This window comes from Phyllostomus hastatus, unplaced genomic scaffold (genome assembly GCF_019186645.2).
Source record: "Phyllostomus hastatus isolate PE091 unplaced genomic scaffold, TTU_PhHast_1.1 phas_contig_159, whole genome shotgun sequence".
Taxonomy (NCBI): Eukaryota; Metazoa; Chordata; class Mammalia; order Chiroptera; family Phyllostomidae; genus Phyllostomus; species Phyllostomus hastatus.
In genome coordinates this window covers 8,758,274-8,785,932 of record NW_025333640.1, presented here as the reverse complement: position 1 = coordinate 8,785,932, position 27,659 = coordinate 8,758,274, and the positions used below count along the sequence as shown (strand labels likewise).

The 27,659-nt window shown below is 35.7% G+C and overlaps 1 protein-coding gene across 2 annotated transcripts in view; it reads right to left on the bottom strand.

Moving 5' to 3' along the window:
- Positions 1-13,812, bottom strand: part of GLRA3 (glycine receptor alpha 3) — a 136,835-nt gene extending 123,023 nt beyond the window's left edge. The window contains exon 1 of one of the 2 annotated variants that reach the window (XM_045831527.1): positions 13,727-13,812. In XM_045831527.1, coding sequence (XP_045687483.1) covers positions 13,727-13,797 — 71 coding nt within the window. In that variant the 5' untranslated portion in view covers positions 13,798-13,812. The remainder of the gene's footprint in view (positions 1-13,726) is intronic. The other variant, XM_045831528.1, reaches the window with a different exon arrangement.
- Between the last annotated feature and the right edge of the window lie 13,847 nt (positions 13,813-27,659).

Below are 27,659 nucleotides of genomic sequence, written 5' to 3'. Positions count from 1 at the left end.
CTCCTTTAGAATAGCCAAATTGTAGTGCTCAGTTGGAAAAAAAAGCAGTTGATTTGACGGATGATGTGGGTTCTACCTCTTGCTTTGCCACCTAAATTAGTGCAGCCTGAATAAAGATCAGATCTCAAGGCTTCATTCCCCTCCTAGGCAGAGTGACAGGGACATCTGCTGCAGTGGGGGCTAGACTGAATCCCTCAAGTCTAGGAGCAGAGCCCGGCCAAGGTGCCAGAAGTAATACCCACAGGGCCCTGTTCTGTGCCTTGTAACTGTTCAATGGGACTAAGCTTGTCTTCTTCATTGTGTCTTTACCACAGATGAAGACCCTGCCACCTACTTCAAAGAGATAATTGAGCATTCAACTGCTGAATTATAAAGCACTATTCCCATATCTATAGCTTGCCATATTCTGCATCTATTCTAACCTCCTATCCAGTCCCAGAGAAAGACTGAGCATGCTCTTCTAGCACAAAGACTACCTTCAACTACTGCTTTTTAAAAATTATTTTTTATTTTATCAGTGCCTTTGCCCTTCCTCTTCAGTACCTCTCTTGTCTCTTCCTCAGCATTTCCTAATTAATTGACTTCTTTCCTCCAGGCTAGAAACAAGCTTAAATTCTCTTCCATTTTAAAGACAAAACTAAACAAACAAATCAAGAACTGCGGATCTCAACCTTGGCTGTCATTGCTTCCCCTTCCACTAGCCCCTTGGGGAAAAAAATCTATATTTTAACTTTTTCTTTAACTCGATGTTCTGTGATATTATAACATATTAATACATGTGTTTTTATATCAAAAATGCACTTGAAAAAGCTACTAATAATCTTCCATATTTCTTTTTGTTTTAATAGCATTTGACATTACTGATCATTCTTTCATTTCCAAAACTCTTCTGTTAGGTTCTGTGACACCTCCTCTCTATTTTTTTTCCACTACGTTTTAGTATGCTCACCCTTTAGATGTCAGTGTTCTTAAAATAGTGCTTTTTAAACCTAAATGTGCTTATGAATTATCTGCAAGGCTTGATAAAATGTAGATTCAGGTTCAGGAAGTCTGTGGTGAAATTCAGAGTCTGAATTTCTTTTCTTTTTATTTAATTTATTGAGCATTTCTAATAGCCTCCCAGGTGATGGTTATTTGCTGGTTAAAGGACCACATTTTGAGTAGCAATGCCCTATGTCTGCCGACTGCAGTGATTATAGGTGTGCTATATGGTTCATAGCTCAGCCAGCAGTGTGTGAAATGGGGCCTGGGGCAGCCACAGCCTGTGTTTGTTTACCCCAGGGGGGATGAAACATCCAGGATGTGCTCCCAATATTCAATATGGAGGGTTCTGAAAAAATTAAAAATGGAACCGCTTTATGACTCAGCAATTCCACTTCTGGGAATATATCTAAGAAACTCAAAACACTATTTTGAAGTAACATATGCACCCCAAAGTTCACTGCAACATTATTTACAATAACCAACATAGAGAACCAACCCAAGTGCCCATCAATAGATGAGTGGATAAAGATATGATACATAAACACAATGGAATACTACTTAGCCATAAAAAAGAATGAAATCTTATCTTTTGCAACTGCATGAATGGGTCTAGAGGGTATTATGCTAAGTACAGTAAGTCAGACAGAGAAAGATAAATACCATATGATTTCACTTATATGTAGAATCTAAAGAATAAAACAAACAAATAGAAAAGAAAGATTCATACATACAGAGAACAGACTGAGAGTTGTCAGAGGAGTGGGAGGTTGGGGGTCTGGATAAAAAAGATGAAGGAATTAAAAAGTACAAATTGGTAGTTACAGGGTAGTCATTGAGGTATAAATTATAACACACAGAATATAGTCAATAATATTGTGATAACTATGTATGGTTCCAGGTGGGTACTGGGAATATGGAAGGGAACACTTTGTGAAGTGTATAATTGCCTGACCACTACGCTATACACATAAATTAACACAAAATAATATTGAATGTAGGACTTGCAGCCAAGATGGAGGCATAGGTAGTGAATTTGTCTCACCTCCTCGCATAACCAAAAGAAAGACAACAACAAATTTAAAAACAAAAAATTTAAAAACAAATTTAAAAACAAAAACAAATTTAAAAACAAAAACAAAAACAAAAAAAAACAAAAAACCAGAGCTGCCAGAAAATTGAACTGTATGGAAGTCTGACAACCAAGGAGTTAAAGAAGAAACATTCACCCACACTGGTAGGAGGGGCAGAGACAGGCACCTGGGGTGGATAGGATGGCAGCTGGAGGACTGGGTGGTCCCACATTTGTGTGCGGATAAACCAGGAGGAACAACTGGGGAGTGAGACAGAGAGACCACACAACCCAGGGTTCCAGTGTGGGGAAATGAAGCCTCAGAACCTCTGGCTGTAAAAACCTGTGGGGCACATATGCTGTCCACAAAAGACCCACCTCAGAACAAAAGACCTACACAGACTGAAAATGAAGGGCTGGAAACAAATATTCCAAGCAAATGGACAGGAAAAAAAAAAAGCCTGGGTAGCAACACTCATATCAGACAAAATAGACTTCAAAAAAAGAGTCATAAAAAAGACCCACAAGGTCATTTCATAATACTCAAGGGAAGAATTCATCAAGAAGACATAAACATTGTAAATATATATGCACCCAACATAGGAGCATCCAAATACATAAAGAAAATCTTGGAGGACATCAAGAAAGATATTGACAGCAAAACAATTATAGTAAGGGATTTTAACACCCCACTGTCAAAAATGGACCGATCTTCCAAACAAAATATCAACAAAGATATTGTGACATTGAACAATGCCCTAGATCAAGTGGACTTAACTGATATATATAGAACCCTTCATCCCAAAGAAACAAAATACACATTCTTCCTAAATGCACATGGAATATTTTCAAACACAGACCACATGATAGGACACAAAACAAGCCTCAACAATTTCAAAAAAATTGAAATCATATCAAGAATTTTCTCTGACCACAAGGGACTGAAACTAGAAACCAACCTCAAGGGAAAAACCCAAAACACTCAAATGCATGGAGATTAAATAGCATGCTATTAAACAATGAATGGGTCAAGAATGATATTAGTGAAGAAATCAAAAGGTTTCTGGAAACAAATGAAAACAAACTCACAACAATCCAAAACTTATGGGGCACAGCAAAGACAGTCCTGAGAGAGAAGTTCATAGCGATGCAGGCCTACCTAAAAAAGATAGAAACATTTCAAATAAACAACATAACCATACACCTACAAGAACTTGAGGAACAACAACAAAGACAGCCCAAAGCAAATAGAAGGAAATAACCATGATCAGAGCAGAATTAAATGACATAGAGACTAAAAGCACAATTCTAAGGATCAATGAATACAGGAGCTGATTCTTTGAAAAGATAAACAAAATTGATGGGCCTTTAAGCAGGCTCATAAAGAAAAAAAAGAGAGAGGAACCAAATAAACACGATCAGAAATGAAAGAGGAGAGATTACAATTGATACCACAGAAATACAAAGGATTGAAAAAATTACTATGAAGAACTGTATGTCAAGAAATTTGAAAGCCTAGGTGAAATGGACAAATTTCTAGGAAAATGTAATCTTCCAAAACTGAATGAAGAAGAAGCAGAAAGCTTGAACAGACCAATAACAGCTGATGAAACTGAAGCAGTAATCAAAAAACTCCCGACACACAAAAGCCCTGGACCAAATTTTTCCTGGTTTCACAGGAGAAATTCACAAAGCATTCAAGGATGAGCTAACCCCTATCCTTCACAGACTATTCCAAAAAATCCAAAAATGATGGAAGACACTCTGAAACTCTTTTTATGAAGCCAGCATCATCCTAATCCCAAAACCACATAAAGACATAACAAAGAAACGAAACTTTAGGCCAATATTGTGATGAATATAGACACTAAAATCCTCAACAAAATATTGGCAAACCGCATCCAGCAATATGTTAAAAAGATCATATACCATGATTAAATGGGATTCATCCCAGGGATGCAAGGATTGTACAATATTCAAAAATCAATAAATGTAATAATACATCACATAAACAAAACAAAAGACAAAAATCACATGATCACATCAATAGATGCAGAAAAAGCATTTGATAAAGTACAACATCCATTTATGATAAAATCACTTAGCAAAGTGGGAATAGAGGGAGCATTCCTCAACATAATAAAAGCTATATACAAGAGACCTACAGTCAACATTATACTCAATGGGCAAAAACTAAGAGCTTTCCCACTAAGATCAGAAACAAGACAAGGATGCCCACTTTCACTGCTCCTATTCAACATAATATTGGAAGTCCTAGCCACAGCAATCAGACAAGAAAAAGAAATCAAAGGCATCTAAATTGGAAAGAAGGAAGCAAAACTGTCATTTTTTGCAGATGACAAGACAGTGTACATAGAAAATCCTATAGACTCCACCAAAAACCTGTTCGACCTAATTAGTGAATTTGGCAAAACAGCAGGATACAAAGTCAATATTCAGAAATCAAAGGCAGTTTTGTACACCAACAATAAAATAACAGAAACAGAAATCTGGGGAAAAATCCCATTTGATATAACAACAAGAAAATACCTAGGAATAAACCTAACCAAAGAGGTAAAAGACTTATAGTCAGAAAACTACACAACACTGAAGAAAGAAATTAAGGAAGACACAAACAAATGGAAGCATGCACCATGCTCATGGATTGAGAAAATTAGCATCATCAAAATGTCCATATTACCCAAAGCAATTTATAGATTCAATGTAATCCTTTTTAAAGTACAAATGACATATTTCACAGATATAAAACAAACATTTCAGAAATTTATATGCAACCATAAATGACCCTGAATAGCTGCAGAAAGTCTGAGAAAAACGAACAAAGTAGGAAGGATCACAATACCTAATATCAAATTGTATTACAAGACAACTGTAATTAAAACAGTCTGGTACTGGCATAAGAACAGACACATGGATCAATGAAACAGAACAGAGAGCCCAGAAATAAACCCAAGTGTGTATGGTCAATTAATATTTGACAAGGGGGAAGAAGCATAAAGTAGAGTGAAAATACCCTCTTCAACAAATGGTGTTGGGAGATCTGGACAGCTACATGCAAAAAATGAAACTCGATCACCAACTTACACCACACACAAAAATAAATTCAAGGCGGATAAAAGACTTAAATGTAAGTCGTGACACCATAAAACTCCTAGAGGAAAACATTGGCAGGAAAATCTCAGACATTCCATGCAGCAACATCTTCACTGATATGTCCCTTAAAACAAGGGACATAAAGGAAAGAATAAACAAATGGTACCTCATCAAATTAAAAAGCTTCTGCATGGCTAAAGAAAACAGTATTAAAATGAAAAGAGAACCAACTATATGGGAAAACATATTTGCCAATGATACCTTGGACAAGGATTTGATCTCCAAAATATATAAAGAACTCACATAACTCCACTCCAGGAAGACAAAATGAGCAGTTTAAAAATGGGCAAAAGATTTGAACAGATACTTCTCCAAGGAGAACATACAGAGGGCTCAGAGACACATGAAAAGATGCTCAGCATCACTAGCCATCAGAGAGATGCAAATTAAAACCATAATGAGATACAACTTCACATCAGTGAGAAAGGCCATCACAAACGAATCAACAAACAGGTGTTGGAGAGGATGTAGAGAAAAGGGAACCCAGTGCAGTGTTGGTGGGAATGCAGACTGGTGCAGCCACTGTGGAAAACAGTATGGAATTTCCTCAGAAAATCCAAAACGGAACTGCCTTTTGACCCAGCAATTCCACTGCTGGGATTATGCCCTAAGAACCCTGAAACACTAGTCCAAAAGAACCTATGCACCCCAATATTTATAGCAGCACAATTTACAATAGCCAAGTACTGGAAGCAACCTAAGTGTTCATCAGTAAATGGGTGGATCAAAAAACTATGGTACATTTACACAATAGAATATCATACAGCAGAGAGAAAGAAGGAGCCCCTTCCCTTTGCAACAACATGGACAGAACTGGAGAACATTATGCTAAGTGAAATAAGCTAGGCAATGAGGGACAAATACCATATGATCTCACCTTTAACTGGAACCTAATCAACAAAAGAAAAAAGCAAGCAAAATATAACCAGAAACATTGAACTTAAGAACAATCTGACAGTAACCACAGGGGAGGTGGGAAGGGGTAATGGGGGGAAGGTTTTTCAGGAACTGCTATAAAGGACACATGTATAAAACCAAGGGGGGTGGAATCAGGAGAGGTAGGTGGGTTTGACTGGGGTAGGGGGAAATAGTGGAGGGTAAATGCAGACAACTATAATTGAACAACAATAAAATAATTTCAAAAACTTTAAAAAGAAAAAACTGAGAAGTGCAGTACATGTGCAATTAACATGTGATCCCTTTAATACAAATTCAGCTCAGAAAACACACAAAACTATTTCCCTGAAATTCTGTGAGTCATAGTCACTAAGACATTAAGTGAAGAATTTGTTTAAAAACATCCTGCAGAAATTTCTTAAGGAAACCAGTATTTGAGCAAATTGTGGAATATAAATACAACTATTTTTAGTAAAAATAACTGAAATGAAGCGAGTTACAGATGCAATCACACAGAGAATAGGTGTGATGAAGAGGAGATCAGAGTTCAGGGGAGATTACACTTTATGTAGACACAGACATGTTTTTAGCACATGAGCAAAAACTGACATTAGTTAATGGTAATAAAGGATAACTAGCCACCACAATCCTGTTAGAACTCTAAAGCAGTGTTCGCAATACTATCAGTGGAGTTCTGGACTGTTTCTTCAGTGGAAAAATGTTTGTTATAGATTGAATGTGTTCCCCCAAATTCATTTGTTGAAGCTCTAACTTTTCATTGTGAGTGCATTTAGGAACTTCGGGAGGTGGTTAAATGAGGGCCTGAAGGTATGACCTGTCATTATAAAAGGAGTCAGGAAGAACACCCTCACCAGAAGGCAAGTCAGCTGACACCTTGATCTTGGACTTCCCAGGTTCTGAGAAATAAAATTCTGTTCCTTAAGCCATTCCCCACCACCACCACCATCCCAAAAAAAATCCTGCAGGTGTTGTGATGGTGAGAGAAACTCCTAGCCTCACAGCAGAGTTCATTGGAGGGACTCACGGGGTCCTAGAACATACACAAGCCCACCCACCTAGAAATCAGCACCAGAAGGGACCAATTTGCTTGTGGGTAGCTAGGGAAGTGACCGAAAGCTGCCAAGAGCTAAGCAAGTGGCACTGTTCCCTTTTGCACCCCTACCCCACAAACAGTGCTACAATTCAGTACATTTACACAAAAGAATATTATATTCTATATAAATTCAATATTGTGGGTTGCACTGCCCTGATAAATACCTAAGACTCCATCCCTTACTACGTAACAAACACACCAAGACAAAAAAAAATACGGTCCAAATGAAAAAATAGATCAAAACTCTAAAAATAGACCTAAGTGATGAGATAGCCAACCTATCAGATGCAGAGTTCAAAACACTGGTAATCAGGTTACTCACAGAAATGATTGAGTGTGGTTGCAAAAGAGAGGATGAAGTGAAGGCTGTGTAAAGTAAAATAAAACAAAATATACAGGGAACCAACAGTGAAGGGAAGGAAACCAGGACTCAAATCAATGATTTGGAGTAGAAGAAAGAAGTAAACATTCAACCAGAAGAGAAGAAAGAAAGAAATCAAAACAATGAGGAGAGGCTTAGGAACCTCTGGGACAACTTTAAACATGCTAACATTCAAATCATAGGCGTGCCAGAAAGAGAAGAGGAACACCAAGAAATTGAAAACTTATTTGAACAAATAATGAAGGAGAACTTCCCCAGTCTGGTGAAGGAAATAGACTTCCAGGAAGTCCAGGAAGCTCAGAGAGTCCCAAAGAAGCACACACCAGGTACATCATAGTTACATTACCTAAGATTAAAGATAAGGACAGAATCTTAAAATCAGCAAGAAAAAAGGAGATAGCTACCTACAAAGGAGTTCCCATAAGACTACCAGCTGATTTCTCAAAAGAAATCTTGCAGGCAAGAAGGGGCCTGCAAGAAGGGGCCTGGAAAGAAGTATTCAAAGTCTTGAAAGGCAAGGACCTGCCAAGATTACTCTATTCAGCAAAGCTATCACTTAGAATGGAAGAGCAGATAAAGTGCTTCCCAAATAAGGTCAAGTTGAAGGAGTTCAACACCATCAAGCCCTGAAAGGTTAAAGAGACTTATCTAAGAAAAAGAAGAAGATCAAAACTATGAATGGTAAAATGATAACAAACTCACAACTATTAATGACCGAACCTAAGAAAGAAAAACAAAACCAAAAATGAACTAAGCAAGCAACTAGAACAGGATCAGAATCACAGAAATGGAAATCACATGGAGAGTTATCAGCAGGGCCCCGGGGAGAATTGGGGAAAAGGTACAGTAAATAAGAAGCAAAAATGGTAGGTACAAAATAGACAGGGGAAGGTTAAGAATAGTATGGGAAATGGAAAAGCCAAATAACTTACATCTATGACCCATGGACATGAACTAAGGTGGGGGGGGAAATGCAGGTGGGAGGGGTGTGCAAGGCAGAGGGGAATACAGGGGAGAAAAAATGGGACAATGTAATAGCATAATCAATAAAATATCTTTTTTAAAAAAGTAAAAAAGTATTGAATGTAAACTCTAATTGAAAAATAAATAAAAACATAAAAAATGAGTTGCTCCAATAAATCTCCTAAAATGTCGCAATGGCCAGCTTTGGGTAGTCTACCAACTATTTTAACTGTTTGCAAAATTGTTACAAAATCAGATCTGTATAAAAAGCTTAAAAGAATAGGAAAAGAAAAAATAAATATAATAAAATAAGTCATGTTTTGATGAAAAATTCAAACATGATCTCCAAACTCTCAAACAAGCAGATTATTCTTTCTTGTAGCTTTGTCATTGTTGTTTGTTTACATAGTTGTTACTATTACTAGTTATTATTAACTATCTTATGATTAATTCTAATTCTGAGACAAATTCTACCTCTGAAAGAGGGGAATTTATAGAAATACTTTGAGCCAAGTTACAGCACCTTTCCTGTAGTGATAACTACCCAGTATTTGCTTGCAAATTAAAGTATTTGCTTATAAGTTTTACTCATATTCCACTGTGAAAGGAAGCATAACTCCTTCATATCTCGGCCAGTTTATTATTGTAGCCAGTTCAATGGTTACTACCATTAGAATATGATTTTAAACAATTGGAATTCCTTCAACTGAAATTGATTGTGACCATTTCCTAAGCAGAGTGTAGGCCTATCTCATTCTTTTGCACAGAATATTTTCTTTCTATCTTATTTGTGCCCATGGAACAAGTATCTTAGAAGATCCAGCACAAGTACCAAACCTTCTGGATAGCTTCCTAATTTCACATTCCCTAAACATTGCTGTTAGTGGTCTTTTGTGTTTTGTTTTGTTTTGTTTTGTTTTGTTTTGTTTTGATTTGATTTTTTGTCTCTTGGCCCTTTGTATTTTCTTCCCTGCTAGACTCTAAGTTTCATGTTGGGAAGGTGGCAGTTTCCCAACGATTCATAGCCAAATTGTACCCAGCACAAATATTTGTGCACAGAATTTGGTAAATAAATCTTTCTTGAATTGCTTAACATTTCATATGAAGCACACATCTGTTGATTGAGTTGCCTCAGTACACATGGTCAAGGGAGAGAAAAACTGTGTACAAGAAAAAATATTTTATAAGCTGCTTTCTGAATCTTCAGCGCAAACTGTTTGAGGCATTGACTAGAAAACTGGGCCATGATCCTGTACTTGGGAAAATGTATTGGCATTTAGAGACACAAAGGGAAGAAAAGTATATTACATATACATAAACATATATAATACATATATATAAATATAAACATATACATATATATTATATATACCATAATATTTTTTAAATGGTACAGAATCATGCTACTGTACTTGAATGTAAGAAACCATTATAATAATAAAAGTTTATTGCTTATAGTATATTTTTGTTTAATATCTTACATAAGAAAATAGAGCCAACATTAAAAGGAGGTTTACCCAAAACAGACTTAAACCAAAAACAATAAATTCCATGATAAAATGTTTTTCTTAGACTTTGAAGTAAACCAAGAAAACATTTTATCTGTGATTATCATGAAGTCTGAAATTCATACATTACCTTTTGACACAATATACCATAATTATTCATATAGCTAGCCTGTGTTGTTATCAAAATGTAAAGATGAAAAATAAAATTGTTAATTTAAACAATTTTTGTTAGTTTAAACAAAAAATGTTGGGCAGTTCCCCTACTTCTAGAATTTTTTCCTCAAGCTCCTCATAATCATCACATATCTACATTTCAAAGAAAGCTGAGCCCTGGTGTTTTGTTCTTTATTTTATCAATATGAGAACTGGAACCCAAAAGTCATAAAAGAATTGCTTCAAACAAGAGCAAAATCTTGGGGAGGGTGCAGGGGGGTGGGCTCAAATAGGAGTAAAGGGCAGAAAACTGTACTTGAACAATTATTAAAATAAAATTAGAAAAAAAAAGCAAAATCTGAGCAAAGTGTGAAATTTTAAAAAACTTCACTAATAAGAAATTCAGATTTTTTATGTATGTTTATGCTATTTTCTAAGTGGTTTTTATTAAAAGAACTCTCCTTTTTAATAATTCCCCTCTTAAAATTACATTTTTATACCAGCCATATTCTGGTAATGAATACATCTAGTTGTATTATAGTAGCGAGTGTTTTTGTTTGATGTTTTTGCCTTAATAAAACTTATTTACTAAAAAGTAAAAATTATGCCAAGATAAAATAACTAAAATAATATCTGCAGACTTATAATAATAATCTAAGAAAATGTGAGCAATGTTTATGATAATATTGAACTGATCAAATTTTGTAGTAGTAATAGCAACAGAAATTCCTAAACATTGCTGGCTGGAGTATAAATAGGTACAACTACTTTGGAAAACTTGCAATATCTACTAATGCTAAACCCATGCAACATCTACCAAACCATCTCTTAATCCAACCATTTCTGTTCTAAAGAAAAACTGGGGCCCAAACCATACAGTCCTCAAAATGAATGTACTTACAAAAAGACATGTTCAACGATGTTCATTGCAGCACTAGCCAAAACCAAAACTTTCTCACATATTCCATAGTAGAACAATGGATAAATCATGCTGTCTTCATATAATGGAATACCATTTAGTGATGATAATAAACAAGATAGTGTTACATGCAACAATATGGATAAATCACATAATGTTCAGAAAAACAAAGCAGACTCACATGAGTATTTATATAAAATTTAGAAGCAGGACAAACATATTTATTGTTACAAAAGTCAGGATAGTGACTATCTTTGGACAAAGTAGTGCCTGGGAAATGATATGGTGGGAGAGGGCAGGATGAGGGTTTCTGTGAGATGTTTTTACATGACGTTTTACCTTTGTGAAACTTTATATGGAACTTGTTATTTGTGTGCTTTTCTGTGGGTATGTTATATCTCCACAAAAAAAATTTAAAAATCTTTTAAAACCTATTTAAAAAGCTTGTACTCATGAATTTTAATTATAAATATTGATGGTTTCTAAATGTTTTTTCCTCCAAATTACCCTGGAAAGAATATTTTTAAACTAAAAAGATAAATTTATGAAATAATACTAAATACTTTTTTACTTTATTTTTTCCTTTACATATTTCCTTTTTGCTCAATTCATTACAAATAGACTTGAACAAAGAATAATGAACAAAGAATAGTTCCCATAAAGACATTTATTTTACAAAAAATTTCCAGTAGAGGGAGCTTCATTTTCATTACTATAGAAAATTTTCTTTCAAGGGCCATCACTAAAAATAAAATATTTAATTTTTTACATATGATTAAGTCTTATCATAGAGTGATGAGCTACTCTCATCTGAGATTAGTCTAAGATAGATAAAGAAAAATTCTATTCAATTTATGAAAGAAGAAAGAAAAACTTGATGAAGAATACATGTATCGCATAAACTTCTATATTGGGTAGTATTTTTCAAGGGATTATATTTTGGGATTATTCATAAAAACATTTTTAACTAAATGTATTTAATATTAATGAAGATAACACTTATAACCATGATTGTAAATTTGAAATACAATTCACAGGAGAATTTCAATAAAACCAGACAAAAATCAGAGACTCTAGTGATGAAGATTACTATATATCTAAGTATATTTTATAACAATGTGAAGTGCCTTTTTACAAATTTGACCACATTGACCAAAACATTTTAGTTATTGACATTAAGCTTCCCAAATATAAATATCTATCAACTAAGCTATTATGATTTCTTGAAAAAATAAATATACATGCTATCATCTAAAATACTAAAAACAATTACAGTAAAATGACTATTTTTTCCTATAACATAAACTCCTCGGGAAATTTTCATAAATGTAAAAAAGCTCTACACTCTTTGTTCTGATCACTACATATAAAATTAGTTAAAGTTAAAAATTTTTCCAAGTCTTATTAGAACATTGTCACTGAAAATATTCTGGTTTACAATGGTTCAACCCCTTAAGGAAAAAATAATTTCAGAAATATAATAACCTTCACAACTAGTTCCTGTTATCACAGGCATATCAAACTAATATAGTTTTCTGTAAGGTAATTTTTATGAAATACACTATGTTTTTTCTAAGGTGCCCAAAGATGAAAAATTGACCTGGCAACCCAGAAGAGAATATTTACATACTTCGAATAGAAATAGTATATACATAACTTAATTACTCTAATTATTTGATTTCAATGCTCTTGAAAAACTTGTGAGCCATAATATGGAAATTATAATAGTAAAATGAGATGTATATTGATAAATCAAAAAACTATATGATCAGTATCTTGCTTACATAATGTTTAATTAATAATAGTGGTTAAATTATCTGATCTCTTATGTAGTCTATTCCTCTTTAAATTAATTTTTTTAATGAGGCCTACCAAATATGACTGGACATGATAAGAAAATTACATGTCATAGGGCAATATTATTGTTCTACAGATTTTTAATTGCTTTCTCCAAAAAGATTTTTCTTGACATATAACATATCTAGTGATTTATTTATGATTTTACTTCCATGTATTACCTGAACTAAACTCATTAGAAAATCATACTTGCAGTGTCTTAAGTTTCTATTCATTTAACTCAACCTCTTGATATATCAGTCAAGTTCAGAATTTTTCTGATTAGTAAATATTTATGTTCTAATTTTTTTTGCCTTTTAAAAAGTTAGTAATGTTTCATTTCTAATTACTAAATAGTTTAACTCCCAAAAAGAGAGTAACATCCACAACTTATAATTTACTTAGAAAAGGGAAGCTCTAATAGAAATTTGAGAAGGAAAAACTTGACTTTGGAAATAACTTTTCCAGGATAATTATTAGCTGCTGTTAATATAAGATACGAGTTACTAAAATGATTAATTCCTGAAAATAGAGCAAAGTTACATGTTTTCAGAGGACTCAACAGATAGACTGCTAGATACCTTTAGACAGAATACAATACGGTTCAAGGGATGCTTTCGGCAAGTCAATTTCTAATTCCATTCTTGATCTCATCAATAACAAGTGGTTGCAACGTAGTGCACAGGCTTTAATGGGTACTCCAGCTGTTAAATACAAGTGGACTCACCTGAGTAACAGTGCTGCTTCCCAGATATAAAATCCCGAAACTAATGTCCGAAAGTGTCTCACGTGGGCCATGATACAGAGAGATATTCACGATCCTGAAATTAGTCTTATCCAAGGCATGGGGGGGACGAGAAAGCCAGGAATGAAAATGTGCAATCTAACTCCGTGTGCTGGTGGAGACAAACGCCTGGAAAGCTTCAGCACCATAGACAGCTCCCCGCGGTCGGCGGAGGCCGTCTTTCAAACCCTTGAAATTCCCTTTCGACACCTTCTGTGAGCATTAATGAGGGACTTTCACAGGGTTACAAATGTGCAGGTGATTTACACAGTGAAAGCGGAATGATGGGTGAGATGAAATGTATGAAGTGCCTAGGTTCTGGGCAACAGTTCACTGGAGCTCTAGCGGCAAAGGAAGAATGCTTGTCCTTCCTTGACTCAGACCCACGTTTGAAGAAAGAACAGCAGCGACAGCCGGAATGAAGATGCTTCTTCACCTGCTCCTAGCGCCGCCGGCCGAATCCCTCTCTCCACCTTTGGGTAAAACCCGCGACAGCTAGCGCGGCAAAGGGAAACGGGGCGGGGCTTGACGACTCGGTCTTGCCAGCAAATCACAGCTGCACAGCGGGACAGAGTGACTGGCCACTCACATCGGTAGGCGGGGCTTAGACACTTCACCCTTTAAAAAAGCAGCAAGTAACTGATGCAAAGCCTATACAGAGTAAATTGAGGGGAGGAAGCTCCAAGGCTAAACCTAGGAGAGTCAGCGCCTTTTTTGGATTAGATAACAGAATCGCTTTGAAGGGATCCTCCATTGTTTGCTTCTGGAGAAAGGTACAAATTAGTAGCTAAAGGTCTTTTTGGATGTGACCCCCTGTTTTTGACCTTACACTGAAATTCGGTAAGAATAAGCATTAAGCCCATGGAAAGGGCTAGGGAAGAGCAGAGAATGAGGTTGCATAGGCAGCCACGGATCGGAGAACCAGCTGCTTCTAGAATCCTCTCATAATCCTCGCCTGCTTCTGGCCAGGAAACTCGAGTGAGTTTCCTACAGTCTTAATTAGGGTTCTAGAAAGATAAAAGTGGGGAGTCTAAAGGTATGGCTACTCAGAGGCACAATATAGCCACCATATCTTCTTACACATTTTTCATATCTTAATAGTAAGTTCAAGTAAGAAGGACAACTAGTTCATATGCTACACCTTCTGTCAAGCATCTCTCACTCCTCTCTCCATCGCCCTCCATGATCATTTACATGCGTGTGTGTATTGGAAGACAGGGAAGGAAAATTGTGTATGTGCTTATTCATGTATCTCAACATATTGGAATTTTTAAAAATTAAAACTTATTCTGTTAGACCTTTATAGTGATTTGTATCACTATCAACAAGTATCCAAATGTTCTTGTGCATTCCCTGAATCTTAGCTTTTTCCCGAAACTGCCGCTGATATTTATTCTGAAAGCCCTACTTTAATCTCTTAACTTTCTCAATGATTAAACTACATGCCAAGAATGTCTTCTTACTGTTTCTCACAATTTCTTCTTAATTAAATTCCAACAGCAATCAAGATATTAATTATCCTGTAAATCTCTATTTAACTGGAAGAGTAAAAGCCATTACTTTCCAACCCTTTCAAATGAGGAAAATGGAAAAAAATTCTTTTCTTTACCCTTTAACAGACAAGCTTATTTACATTCAGTGAAAATAAAGAATTTTTGGATGTACTTATATATATTTGTTACTGTACCTGTTTCCTTTCACAGCTTTGTTTTCTGATTTAAATCACAAACTTTCAGAATCCCATAAGAAAGGTAACTGATTCTGCTCATGAATATTTGCATCTTGAGAAACTTCATACAGTTTTAATTAACTCAGTTTTTTTAGAGAGTCTTTTGAAATCTCACAAAGTACAAGTGCTTTTTAGTTGTTCATTCTTTGAATAGCATTAATTATTTTAAAAACTACACAATCAAAAACAAAAACTTACTCTATTTCAAGAAGGCCTGGATTCCTTGCCTTGTTTCACCACTAAGTGGGTATTTTTGAAAAAGTAATCAACTTTTTAAAATATTTTTACTTAATATATCTTTAAAACATACATTTATTGAGAGAGTTTAATTAAATGACCTCTGAGAGTCATCTTCTGGCCCAAAGAAGATAACCAATCAATGCATATTTATTTAAGTGAGCAAATTTATGGATAATGTTTAAAGTTGTATGTTTACATTAATCCAGATAGTTATGTTAAATGGTAGATTAATAAATAGGCTGAATGATTTAGCTATTTCTTCTCATTAACAAAAAAAGCATAGGAATGTTATACTTCATCAAATTAAGATATACATAATCAATCAGTTTCTTAGATATAAATGTTGTACAAAAAGATGACTAGAAGCCTCATAGTACTCATTTTTCATAGCACAATGATTATTTTCTTCAAATTACATGCAACAAGCTATCATTCTCCTAATTTATTTGACTTCACTATAGTGAGGATAATGCCCATTGTTTAGCATAGCACCTAGCATATAACAGTTACTTAATATTTGTTGCATGCATTAATAACCTGATTAGAAACACTATACACATAGTTAATAAATAAACTCAGTACAATGTATTGGGTACTAATTAACTTTGATTAAATAAAATAGAAATTAATCAAAGAATAGGTTGTAGTGCCTTGTTTATTTTAGTTAACATTTGATGATGAATTTGTTAGGGTTTATTGTCTATGAATTTTCATATTATTTGTTTTTAATTTCTAGTAGCTGAAAATTTCATGCATCTACATATTTGTGGTATCTATTTTTGTAAATTTTACTTTTGAGAATAATAGTCTTGATTGGATGGGTAGATGAATGAATGTGTTTTTAGAAAAACAACTATTCTGTGGATGCTGACTAACTGACTAGGTCATTCATGTAAAATTAAGCTGGATTCTGATATGGCCAAATTTCTGCTCTTCTCCTTGTGGCCTTTATTATTTCTTTCTTGCACTAATGGATTATATTATACTTTGTATAAGACATGGGACTTCAGAGCTGACTGGGATATTAATTTCCATCATATTTAATGCTCTCCTTTTACAGAAAAAGTAATGGTAGCCCAAAGGGGTTGAGTGATAGTTAAAACCCCTTGTATTCAGCTTGAAGGTATCAAACTTGAATTTAGTGCTTTGGTATTGTATAGTATTTTGTCCACTACCATGGAGCTACCTTTAATGGTATATTTCTACTATTGTCTCAAAAATATATACACATTGTCTAAACTGCATAAAAGTAGATCAATTTCAACCTAACAATAAAGGTTTTTCCATATGTTCAGTTGTTACTACCAATGATATTAAACAGATAATATTTTGTACAGGCTAAAATGATTTGCTATTTATAGAAGATGTATTTACTTTTTAGAGACAGTGCAGTATGAGGTTAGTAATAGTCTACTAAGAGTTCATCAGATTCAGTAGCATTGAGTCATTCTAACTATCTCATCAGAGCTTATGTATAAATCAAAATGCCAGTTTGAAAACTTATAAAAAGTAATGCCACTCTGGAATAATGAGAATATTAACATATTTGCATTAACATTCTGGAAGATTGAAAGTTTTAATTTAGGAATCAATCAGAAAGTCACTTGTTCAATATAAAACAGGTAGAGAAAAATTAATCCTATGGCAATGATAGATATTATCATCAAGTGCATGAGCCTTGTGAATTTACATGTTGTATAGGAATCTACCTACTGAATACATTAGAATAGTCATGACATCAAGCTAATCAGCTGACTCTCTTTGGGAAATAGTGACAAAAATATGCAACAATTTGTCTCCATTTCCTTGTTCAGGCAACAAAATTTCTCACATGGACCTCAGCAACATCCCACTGCTGGTTCTCCTGCTTGCTTTCCTATTCCCCATGATTAATCCTCCTTTGTAAATATTAAGGGATTTTTGTTTATTTTAATAAATCAGGTAATGCCACTTCTTTTTTATTAATTTTATTGGGGTGACATTGATTAATAAGATTATATAGATTTCAAGTGTACATTTCTATAACCGATGATCTATATAATGTATTGCATGCCCACCACCCCAAGTCAAATCATCTTCTGTCACCAGATATTTGATCCCTTTTATCCTTTACTACCCCACCCCCCCTTCCCTCCGGTAACCTCTATACTGCTGTCTGTGTCTATGAGCATTTGTTTGTTGTTTTTCATGTTTATTTATTTGTTTCAGTTTTATGTCCCACATATGAGTGAAATCATATGGTTCTTAACTTTTTTTTGTCTGGCTTATTTCTTTCAGCATGATATTCTCAAGGTCCATCCATGTTGTCCCAAATAACAGTACTTTGTCTTTTCTTATGGCTGAGTGGTATTCCATTGTATGTTCACCACATCTTCTTTATCCTGTCATCTATGAAAGGAAAAGATGCTCAGCTTCACTAGCTGTTAGGGAAATGCAAATCAAAACTACAATAAGATACTGCCTCACACCTGTTAGAATGGTTATTATCAATAGGACAAGTAATAGCTTGTGTTGGAGAGGTTGTTGGGCAAACCTTATTCACTGCTGGTGGGACTGTAAATTGGTACAGCCACTACGGAAAACATAAGATGCCAGTTCTGTTCCTAAAACCCTTCAATACCCTACCATTGCAACAGATTAAGATCCTCATTCCTCTTCACAACTGAGAAGGTTCTGCTTTTTCATCGACAATCTCCTCAGCCTCATTGTTCACTTATCTCTCCTTCTCCCACTATATACCAGTCACATGAGTTATTTCTTATTTCATGATTTCTCTGCTCTTCCTCTTGGGCTTCCTATGTCTAGATTTTTTCCAACATTATCTCATTCTCTCTCTCTCTCCTTCCTTTTCTATCTCTTTCTCTAACAAAATTTTCCCATTTACCATTAAATCAGTATTTATTCCTTTCATAGATTAAATTATAATTTGAGGTCTGCTTTTGTTCGAATATTCCTGTTAGGCAGTGGCAGTGTGCCTCTGTCTGCCTAGCCAGTGCCGCCAAGTACATGGCGACCAGGGAATATTTGTTAAATGAATGAACAAACGCATTCCCTGCTCTATGCTTCTCCCTTTTCTAGATTCCATCCTTACTATTCTTCTTTAACCCATTCTTTCTTCATAAAATTATTTGTATCACTAGATTATAGCGTTCTTTCAAGGCCAGACATATTCCTTGGCCATCTAAAAAGTAACCTTTGAGTTTATATGTGTCCTGTCATTCCACCCAGAGAATGACTTCTTTATAAATAAGATTAATATTATCCACTGTATTATGATTTTTACTATTTTAACTCTCAGACTGTCATTTGTTTCTCCAAATGGTGTCAGTAATTTGCCATAATTCCCTCAACAGGAATATTTGAAGCACTTAATTGACTATTTCATTCTTTCAATGTTTTATATCAAGTTGCCACAAATTGTACAAGTACCTCCAAATTATTTTCCCAAACAGTTTATTCATCAACAAGTACAGAGTTTATAATATGCACCATCTTAAGCACTTCTTGGAATACACATCTGAATAAGAAAAAAATCTTGTCCTAGAGGAAATATCTATGTAAGAGGTAAGATATTTACAGTATCTCTTAGAATGTAAATATTGACGGAAACAAAGGTGCTACGGGAAGTCAAAGGCATTACTTCAAAATGGAAAGCATGAGAAGATTGGAAAATGTTCATAGGGTAGGGGATATTCAACGAAGCTTTGAAATCAGTTCACAGTTCATTTGTAGAATTTGACTATATAGAAGTTGTAGCAGAAAACTTTGCAGGAAGAGGAGGGTAAAAAGTCTTCAAAAGCACAGAAGCAGAAAAAAAGCGGGGTTTAGAGTGGTAACATTTATGTAGTGGATTCTTACCCAGGTTGATGAATTTGCCTTCATGTAACAGTGACAGAACTGATGAATGGTCTACATATCCATTCAGCCTGTTTGCAAACCAAAGAATATTTTTCATATTAAACAGATACTGTTCAACAGATGTTCCTGACTTGGGTGCTCAAAACAAATGAAACAGAGCTTCGGTGCCATGTATGGAAACAAGTGTTTCACAGGAGCATTTCCATCAAAATCTGTGGTTACCAGATTCTGTTTATTTACAAAGCATTTCTTCTTAGTTATTTTCTGGATGTTTTTGAAATTCTAATTATCTGGAATATTTAATATGCAGTTTCCCTTTCTAATACCCTGAAGGAAAAATGCTAGAAGTGTAAATATTTTAAGGAGATAAATTTTTAACACCTTATAGATTTTTTATTATCTGTGTTCTAGAAATACAATTTAATATGAGAAGTGTATTTATTTCCTGAGACCCAAGAAATTTTAAAAAACTGCAAGACTCAAAAAAATGTTTTTAGCATTGAATATAACTGGCTTGAATTTAGATCCTGACATTGGCACTTAATCTCTTTGCAACCTTGGGCAAAGTCCTTGTTCTAACTTAGCTTTAGTTGCTTGTTTATAAAATAAAAGTTATAATTTATTTCATATATTTTCTTTAGCTTTTCAATTTCTCCAAAAATATCTGGCTTCTTTAGAGTTCCTCTTGACACTTCCCTTGTTAGTAACTGAAAATCTTGGAACTCTTACTATTTGATTTTACCCACTTATACAACTGTTTAATATTTAAAGATACTTTTATTTACTTTTAACATAATAGCTTTATTGAAGTATAATTAAACTTCTACCATACAAATTTACCCTGTAAAAGTGTGCGTTTTAGTGGTTTTCAAGGTGCACTCATGTCACTGAGCAACCATTAGCAGTAGCTGACTTCAGAACATCTGAAGCACACATGCACACACCATCCACACCCACTTACAGCCTGTTTCCTTTCTCCCCTGTCTCCAGGCTCTGGGAACTGATTATCTACATGCTGTCTCCATGGACTGTCCTTTTCTGGACATTATATATAAATGGAACCATATGATATGTGAGCTTTTATTTAAAGATTTTAGTTATTCATCTCCAGAGACAGGGGAAGGGAGGGAGAAAGAGGGGGAGAGAAGCATCAATGAGTGGTTGCCTCTATATGCCCCCTACTGGGGAACTGGCCAGCAACCCAGTCATGTGCCCTGACTGGGAATCGAACTGGTGATCCTTTGGCTCACAGGCCAGGGCTCGATCCACTGAGCCACACCAGCCAGGGCCAATATGTGAGCTTTTGAGACTAACTTTTTTCATTAGCGTGATGCTTTTCAGATTTGATGTAGTACATTGATCCTGACTTTTTAAGTTAGTTTGATGTCTAGCAAACATAAGTGCTAGCTTTTAAAAAATTTAATAGACTGTATTTTTTAGAGCAGCTTTAGGTTCACAGCACCACTGAGCAGAAGGTACAGAGATTTTCCATATGCCCCTTGCCCCCTACACATGTGCAGCCTCCCCTGCTATCAGCATCCTCAGGCTGGCACGATGTTGTAGTCAACAAACCTATATTTCAACACCATCATTATTGCCCAAAGTCCATAGTTTACATTAGGCTGCACGTCTGCTCAACATTTCATGAGTTTGGATAAATGCATATGGACATATATCCACCATTACGGTATCATACAGAATAGATTCAATGCCCTAAAAATTCTTTGTGCTCCACCAATTCATTCCTCCTTTCCTGCCTCCAAATCCTTGGCAGCCACTGACTTCTGACTGTCTATACTTTTGCCTTTTCCAGAATGTCATATGGTTAGAATCCTACAGTATGTAGTTTTATGAGATTGGCTTCTTCACTTAGTAATATTCATTTACAGTTATTCCATGTGTTTTTATGGCTTGGTAACTCATTTTCTTTTAGCACTGAATAATATTCCATTGTCTGGATGTACCATGGTTTATTCATCCATTCACCTAATATTTCAATTTCATTGATCTATGCTCTAATTTTTATTATTGCTTTTTGTTTTACTTACCTTGGATTTAATTTGCTTTTATTTTTCTAGTTTTCTAAACAGGAAGTTTATAGTACTAATTTTAGATCTTTCTTCTTTTTAATATATTAATTCAATGCTATAATTCTCTCTATAAACACTGTTTTTGCCACATCTCACAATTTTAATTGCTTTTTTATTTAGTTCAAAATATTTTTAATTTCTCTTGACATTTCTTTTTTGACCCCTGTGCTATTTAGAAATATGTCAATTTCCATGTGTTGGGGATTTTCTGGCTATCTTTCTATTACTGATTTTTAGTTTAATTCCATTGTGTTATGAGAGCAGATATTGTATGATCTGTATTATTTTAAATTTGTTAAGGTGTGTTTTATGGCCCAGAATGTGATCTATCTTAGGGATTCCTCCCTGTGAACTGCTAATGTTGAATAAAATAGTCTATAGATGTCCATTATATCAGTTACTTTATGGTATTGTTGAGTTCAATTGTGTCCTTACTAATTTTCTCCCTGCTGAATCTGTCCATTTCTAACAGAAGTGTGTTGGAGTCTCCAACTATAACAGTGTATTCGGCTGTAACAGTGAAACTGTCATAAATAGGCCTTTGTGGTGGTGAGGGGTGGGAGGTGGGGAAGCATTTCACAGACCTTTTCCCCTCCCCCTGCTGGAGGCAGAGCTGATTTTTCTCTAATATTCACCATAAGAACCTGGTAGTGTGGCCCCTCCTATGACTCTGGCTCCCCTGGAGTTTTTTTATCTCAGACATCCACTCAGAGCCTCGCACAATTCATCATTTCCAGTTCAGGTTTCCCTTCCCTGCTGGTGGTTCCCATAATTATTTCAGCTGGTGGGTTGCTGCTCTAGTAGGTTGTGATTCTCTGTGTTTGCTTGTTCTGTCTCTTCGGTTTGGGGGGCATTGTTTTGCCCTTCGAACTCACCCCTCTCTTAATACAGCTCCAGGAAGAGTTTGATTTTTCTGTTGCTCAGCTTTTTACTTATTGTTAGGATGGAGTTGCAACTTCCAATCGCCTTATCTGCTTGGAATCAAAAACCTGAAATTTGTTACAGCTTTGTTTTAAAGAATTTTAAAAGCCAAACCTGATCTTAAATTTTGGGGCTTTTCATAGCTTTGAGAATTTCCTGGCCTTTATAATTACTACACATTTTGATCCATAAAGAGGATGTTCCTTGAGCCTAAATCATATTTGTTTTGGGACATAGACGTATTTAAGGCATTTCAAGAAGACAGTAGGATTTCTGTACATGTTTGAGTACAAGGGGAAAAAAACCTTATTTTAAAGTAGAGTTAAGTCATATAAATGAAATGATTAACTTTATTTCAGTTCCTCAATGTAGTTAAATGATACTTAGCTCTCTCTTGCTTAAAAACTTAAATTTGTTGCCCTGGCTGGTGTAGCTCAGTGGATTGAGTGCGGGCTGCAAACCAAAGTGTCGCAGGTTTGATTCCTAGTCAGGGCACATGCCTGGGTTGCAGGCCATGGCCCCCAGCAACCGCTCATTGATGTTTCTCTCTCTCTCTCTTTCTCCCTCCCTTCCCTCTCTAAAAATAAATAAATAAAATCTTTATTAAAAAAAAAACTTAAATTTGCTTCTTGCCCCTAAATGGAGTATTTGACTCTCTTCATGGTTAACACCTCTTGTCTTTTATGTCTCAGAGGACAAACTCCCCGGAAAAAGCTGCCCTGGTCCATCCTATGCAAGGCAGACCCCATGCCTGTTGCTTTCTATCACGTCCCCCACTTTATTTACTTCCTGGGTAATGTTGGTTTGTTTGTTTGTGTGTTTATTCATTTATTTTCTGTCTCTCCTCCCCTAAGATAAGTTCCAAAATGTAAATTCCCCTTACAGCTTTTCTGCTTGTACTTCCCTGCATCTTAAGATGTAAGAAAGATGGAGTGAAAAATACAAAGATGACAGGGGGAGGAGGGAGAGAAAGAGAGGAAATGCATGTTTCTCTCTAACGTGGGATAACAGGTCAGAAACAACGTTTGTGCTGATGGATGGAGGCGAGGATGGCAAATTGGCTGCATTCCTGACAGAGGCAGTGGGGGGGGCTCAACGTTCTCAGTTGGCGATAATTGAGGCAAATGTTAGCACCAAGTTCAGCCCCTGGGTCAGATGTTTGAATATGTGACAGTGGCAGATGCAGCTTGTCTTCAGTGGGTACTGGTAACACAGCTGATATCTGGAGGATAGCAGTAATTGGGATATTCAGTGAGCAAAAGAAGAAAGAGAAAGTGCTGAAATACATGCAGTAGTCATGGAGACAACTAGCTTCTTGGTGCGTTGGGTATGACACTTCCAGGAATCTCACAAAATCGTGGAAGAAGAAATTGAAAGAGGCTGGGTTTCCTGAAGAATAAATAAAATCAAGCATTGTCAGACAATTTTTATTCTGTTCATTTGTTTTTAATCTTCACTTATTGCAAGACTAATGAGCCCTCTGAAGCAAAGTTTTCCTTCTGCAAATAATTAGTTTTACTTATTTGTCCCCTTGAGAGAGAAGTCAGAGAACTGCAACAAAAAATCACCACCTACATCTGAGGATTTTCTGTACACAAGAGAATAGAAAAATCAAAAGCAAGCAGTTCTTTTTTCTCATCCATACAATTTAGGAAAATAATATATATTTAAGAATATTTAAATTATTTTTCCAAACAAATTAAATTCAAAGCCAAGTTCTTCAGTGTTTAAGGAAGAAAAAAATCATAGAAAATATTTATTCTACCGCTTTCCCAAATGTCCCCCTATTCCAATCACGTTACCTGATTTCCCCCCAATGGAAAGGACATACAAACCCTTTACTTGAGTATCTCATCTTCCCTGCAGCGTAGAGTGGAATTTGTAGCAATCCAAACTCAGCCTTAGGTGTGAGCATTGGCATGGCTCTTGCTGTCTCCTCCCCTAACCAGTGGCCTGCGGGTGGTTACCTGCATTCTTTGTACACCAGTTTTTCACACTCGTGCAAAAAGGGTCTCAGCTTGGCCCCAGACTTTCAAAAACAAATGCTGAGTAGGTCCATTTTAGTCATTGCTCTTGATCTTTAGCTCCTTACTTTGCGTAAATACTTGTGAGTAATGCTGTGAGGTATTTTATTGTGTCTTATTCTAATCTATAGCATATAGAAGATATTCCATCTCACACTGACATTAGTAGAGTTAGTATGATCCAACATTTCTCTCCACAATTAATTACTTCAATAATACTTGAAGATCATGTATAGTACCTTTAAGGCCTAGGATCCCATGAAATTGAACCATAATTTTTCATCTAACTGTTATAGCCTGCACCTAAGTTGTGTCAAAATTGCATATTTTCTTAGAACATTTAGAAGCTGACAAAACCTTAAAATTTTTTTCAAGTATACTTTATGTTTATAGATGAATATTAAAATTAAATTTATTGTTAAATCTTGACATTTATCCAAGAACAACTTCAATTTAGAAAAGCTAAAGGGCATTACTGAAATTAGAAATGAGATTTGAAGGTCAAAAACAAAGATGATGTTTTTTATATTTCTCAGTCATTTTCTTTTTCCCATTGCTGTTCTGGGTAAAACAGGTGCATACTATTGTTATTAATTGGATTCTCTCCAGTTTATGATATTATGTTTTTATATTCTTGTAAAACTGACTGCAAGAATAGGTTTTTCTATACCTAGAAAATGAGTGTTATACTTATAAATCTATAAAGAGGACCTAAAAACTAATATTTGTATTCAAAAGATTTCACAAATTAAATATATAGCAGTACTTCAATATTTATTCACTTTTTTCAACTATACTCACATTAAAATATGAATATGCTTCTTTAACTTTTACTCAAAGTCTTTACTGAAAGATATTCACATACAAATGCGTTCAACTTTTAAGGCAAACATAGTAACACTATATTGTAAATGAGGACAAGACAGTATAACTATCAAAACAAATAAGTGAATTACCACTTATGTGCATAGCCACATCTTTTTTGGACATGAGACATAGTCACAATACAAATTTAAATAAGTGATCATATACCATTTTAGAGCTGTTTCAGCCTGAGGACTGTGCTGTATGGGCATTTACAGTAACAACTTCTTCCTCAACAATCTGAAAGAGGTGTCATATTTTTTTCTCCTCAGTCAAAAAGAAGTGTCGGCTCTGAAAAGAAATATAAAACACAAACTGAAAAATGTAGCCTGTAGGCCTTGCTTCTGGAGTTGGGAGTTTGGACAGCTTATAGTTTCATAGTAAGAGCAGTACCTGCCTGAGGGTACTTGACTCAAGTGGAGGTTTCGGCACAGCCAGTGCTCACACTGGGTAGAGCACAACATGGCAGCGAGCTGGGGTCTGCTTCCCCTTGCTGGGCTGCACCGCCCCCAGGACCTGTGTTTGGGTTAATTTTAGCCCCAAAAAGTGTTCACATAAGCACTGGGCTTTAGTTGTTCTACCTAAACCATACAGTACGTGTGCTGCCTGCTTGATAGGCTTTTTGCCTGAGCCTCTTGATGGCTCCCAGGACTGTCCCTCATTTAAACAACTTGGTCACAAATTTCAAACCAGTTGAATTGTCTCAAACCGTTGGAAATGCAGCCCTAACCCATGTACCCCCTACAATAAATTTGATTAGGTCTTTCCAGACTTTTACTCTATGAGCCATGTCTTTTTCCAGATATTGCTTTCATGTTCTCAGAGAATAATTATCAACAAGGAAAAATGTTCATGGCAATTTGTTAAATAGAAAATATAACCTACAAAAGTATGTGTTTAGATTGAATGATTATATCACCCCATACACCCCTCCCCAACACACACCCACAACCATCAAAACTCACATGTTGAAACCCTAACCTTTGCTGTGGTTATTTTGGAGGTGGGGCCTTTGGGAGGTAATTGGGTTTAGATGAAGTCTTGAGGATGGGATGCCCTTATAAGAAGAGGAAGACAGAGCAGAGCTCTATCCTTATGTTACAGTAGCATAAACTCCAGAGGAGAAATAAAGGCACGAAGGAGGGAAACCATTGAAATTCTGTATACCTCCTCTATATGGGAAAGAAAGGATTTGAAACTGTGCTTTCATCCTAAGGCCTGAAGGGCCCATAGTGCCCAAGGGAAGAAGCCTATTAACACCTTTGGGTACTTACACCTCCCTCCCCCAAAATTGGCACCACCTTTACTTGGCAATCACTATGTAACTTCTTCCCTCCTTTACCCCTTGTCTGCCAACTATGTAATTCCTCAGGACAAAGGGCTCTGGGTGCTTGGCACTCTTGGCTCTCTGGCCTCCTGGCCCAGCCACCTGGCTTCTGGCCATGAGCACACTTGCCACCCTGGCCCTCACCATCCTTACACTTGCCACCCTGGCTTTGGCCACCCTTACTTTCACCTACCTTACTCTGCTTCACCCTGAACCTGTGCCTTTCAGCCCTGCACCCCCACGTTTACTAGGCCTGTTCTCTCCCATGAGGACACATCACCATTAAACCCTCCTTGCACACTAATAGACTGGCTAATCTGCGATTCTTGACAGCATTGGCGAAAGAACCAGTCTCTCCCGTTAATGCTTTCACCATGTGAGGTCACAGCAAGATGGAGGCAGTCTACAAGCCAGGACGAGGGTCCTCACCAGGAGCTGCATTTGCCAGCACCTTAATTTGGGACTTCCCAGTCTTTAGAACAGTGAGAAATACATTTTTAAGCAACCTAATCTATACTATTTTGTCATAGCAGTTTAAGCTGATTAATGCATAGTGTGTTCCCATGTTCTTCCAGTATTATTTGCATGAATCCTTATTTAGGATGCCTAGATTAGAACTGCCTTTAAATCCCAGTAGTTTAATTCACTATTGCTCTGTGTGACTGACTTTAAGTGATTTCTCTAGGATGTTTTTTTAAAAATAGGAAAACTGTATTTTTAAGGTTTATTTTATATTAGGATTTAATATAAAATGAGGGCATTTACATCATGGTTGGAAGCATCATAATCTTAGCATGCACTAGACAAGCTATAACAATAAAAG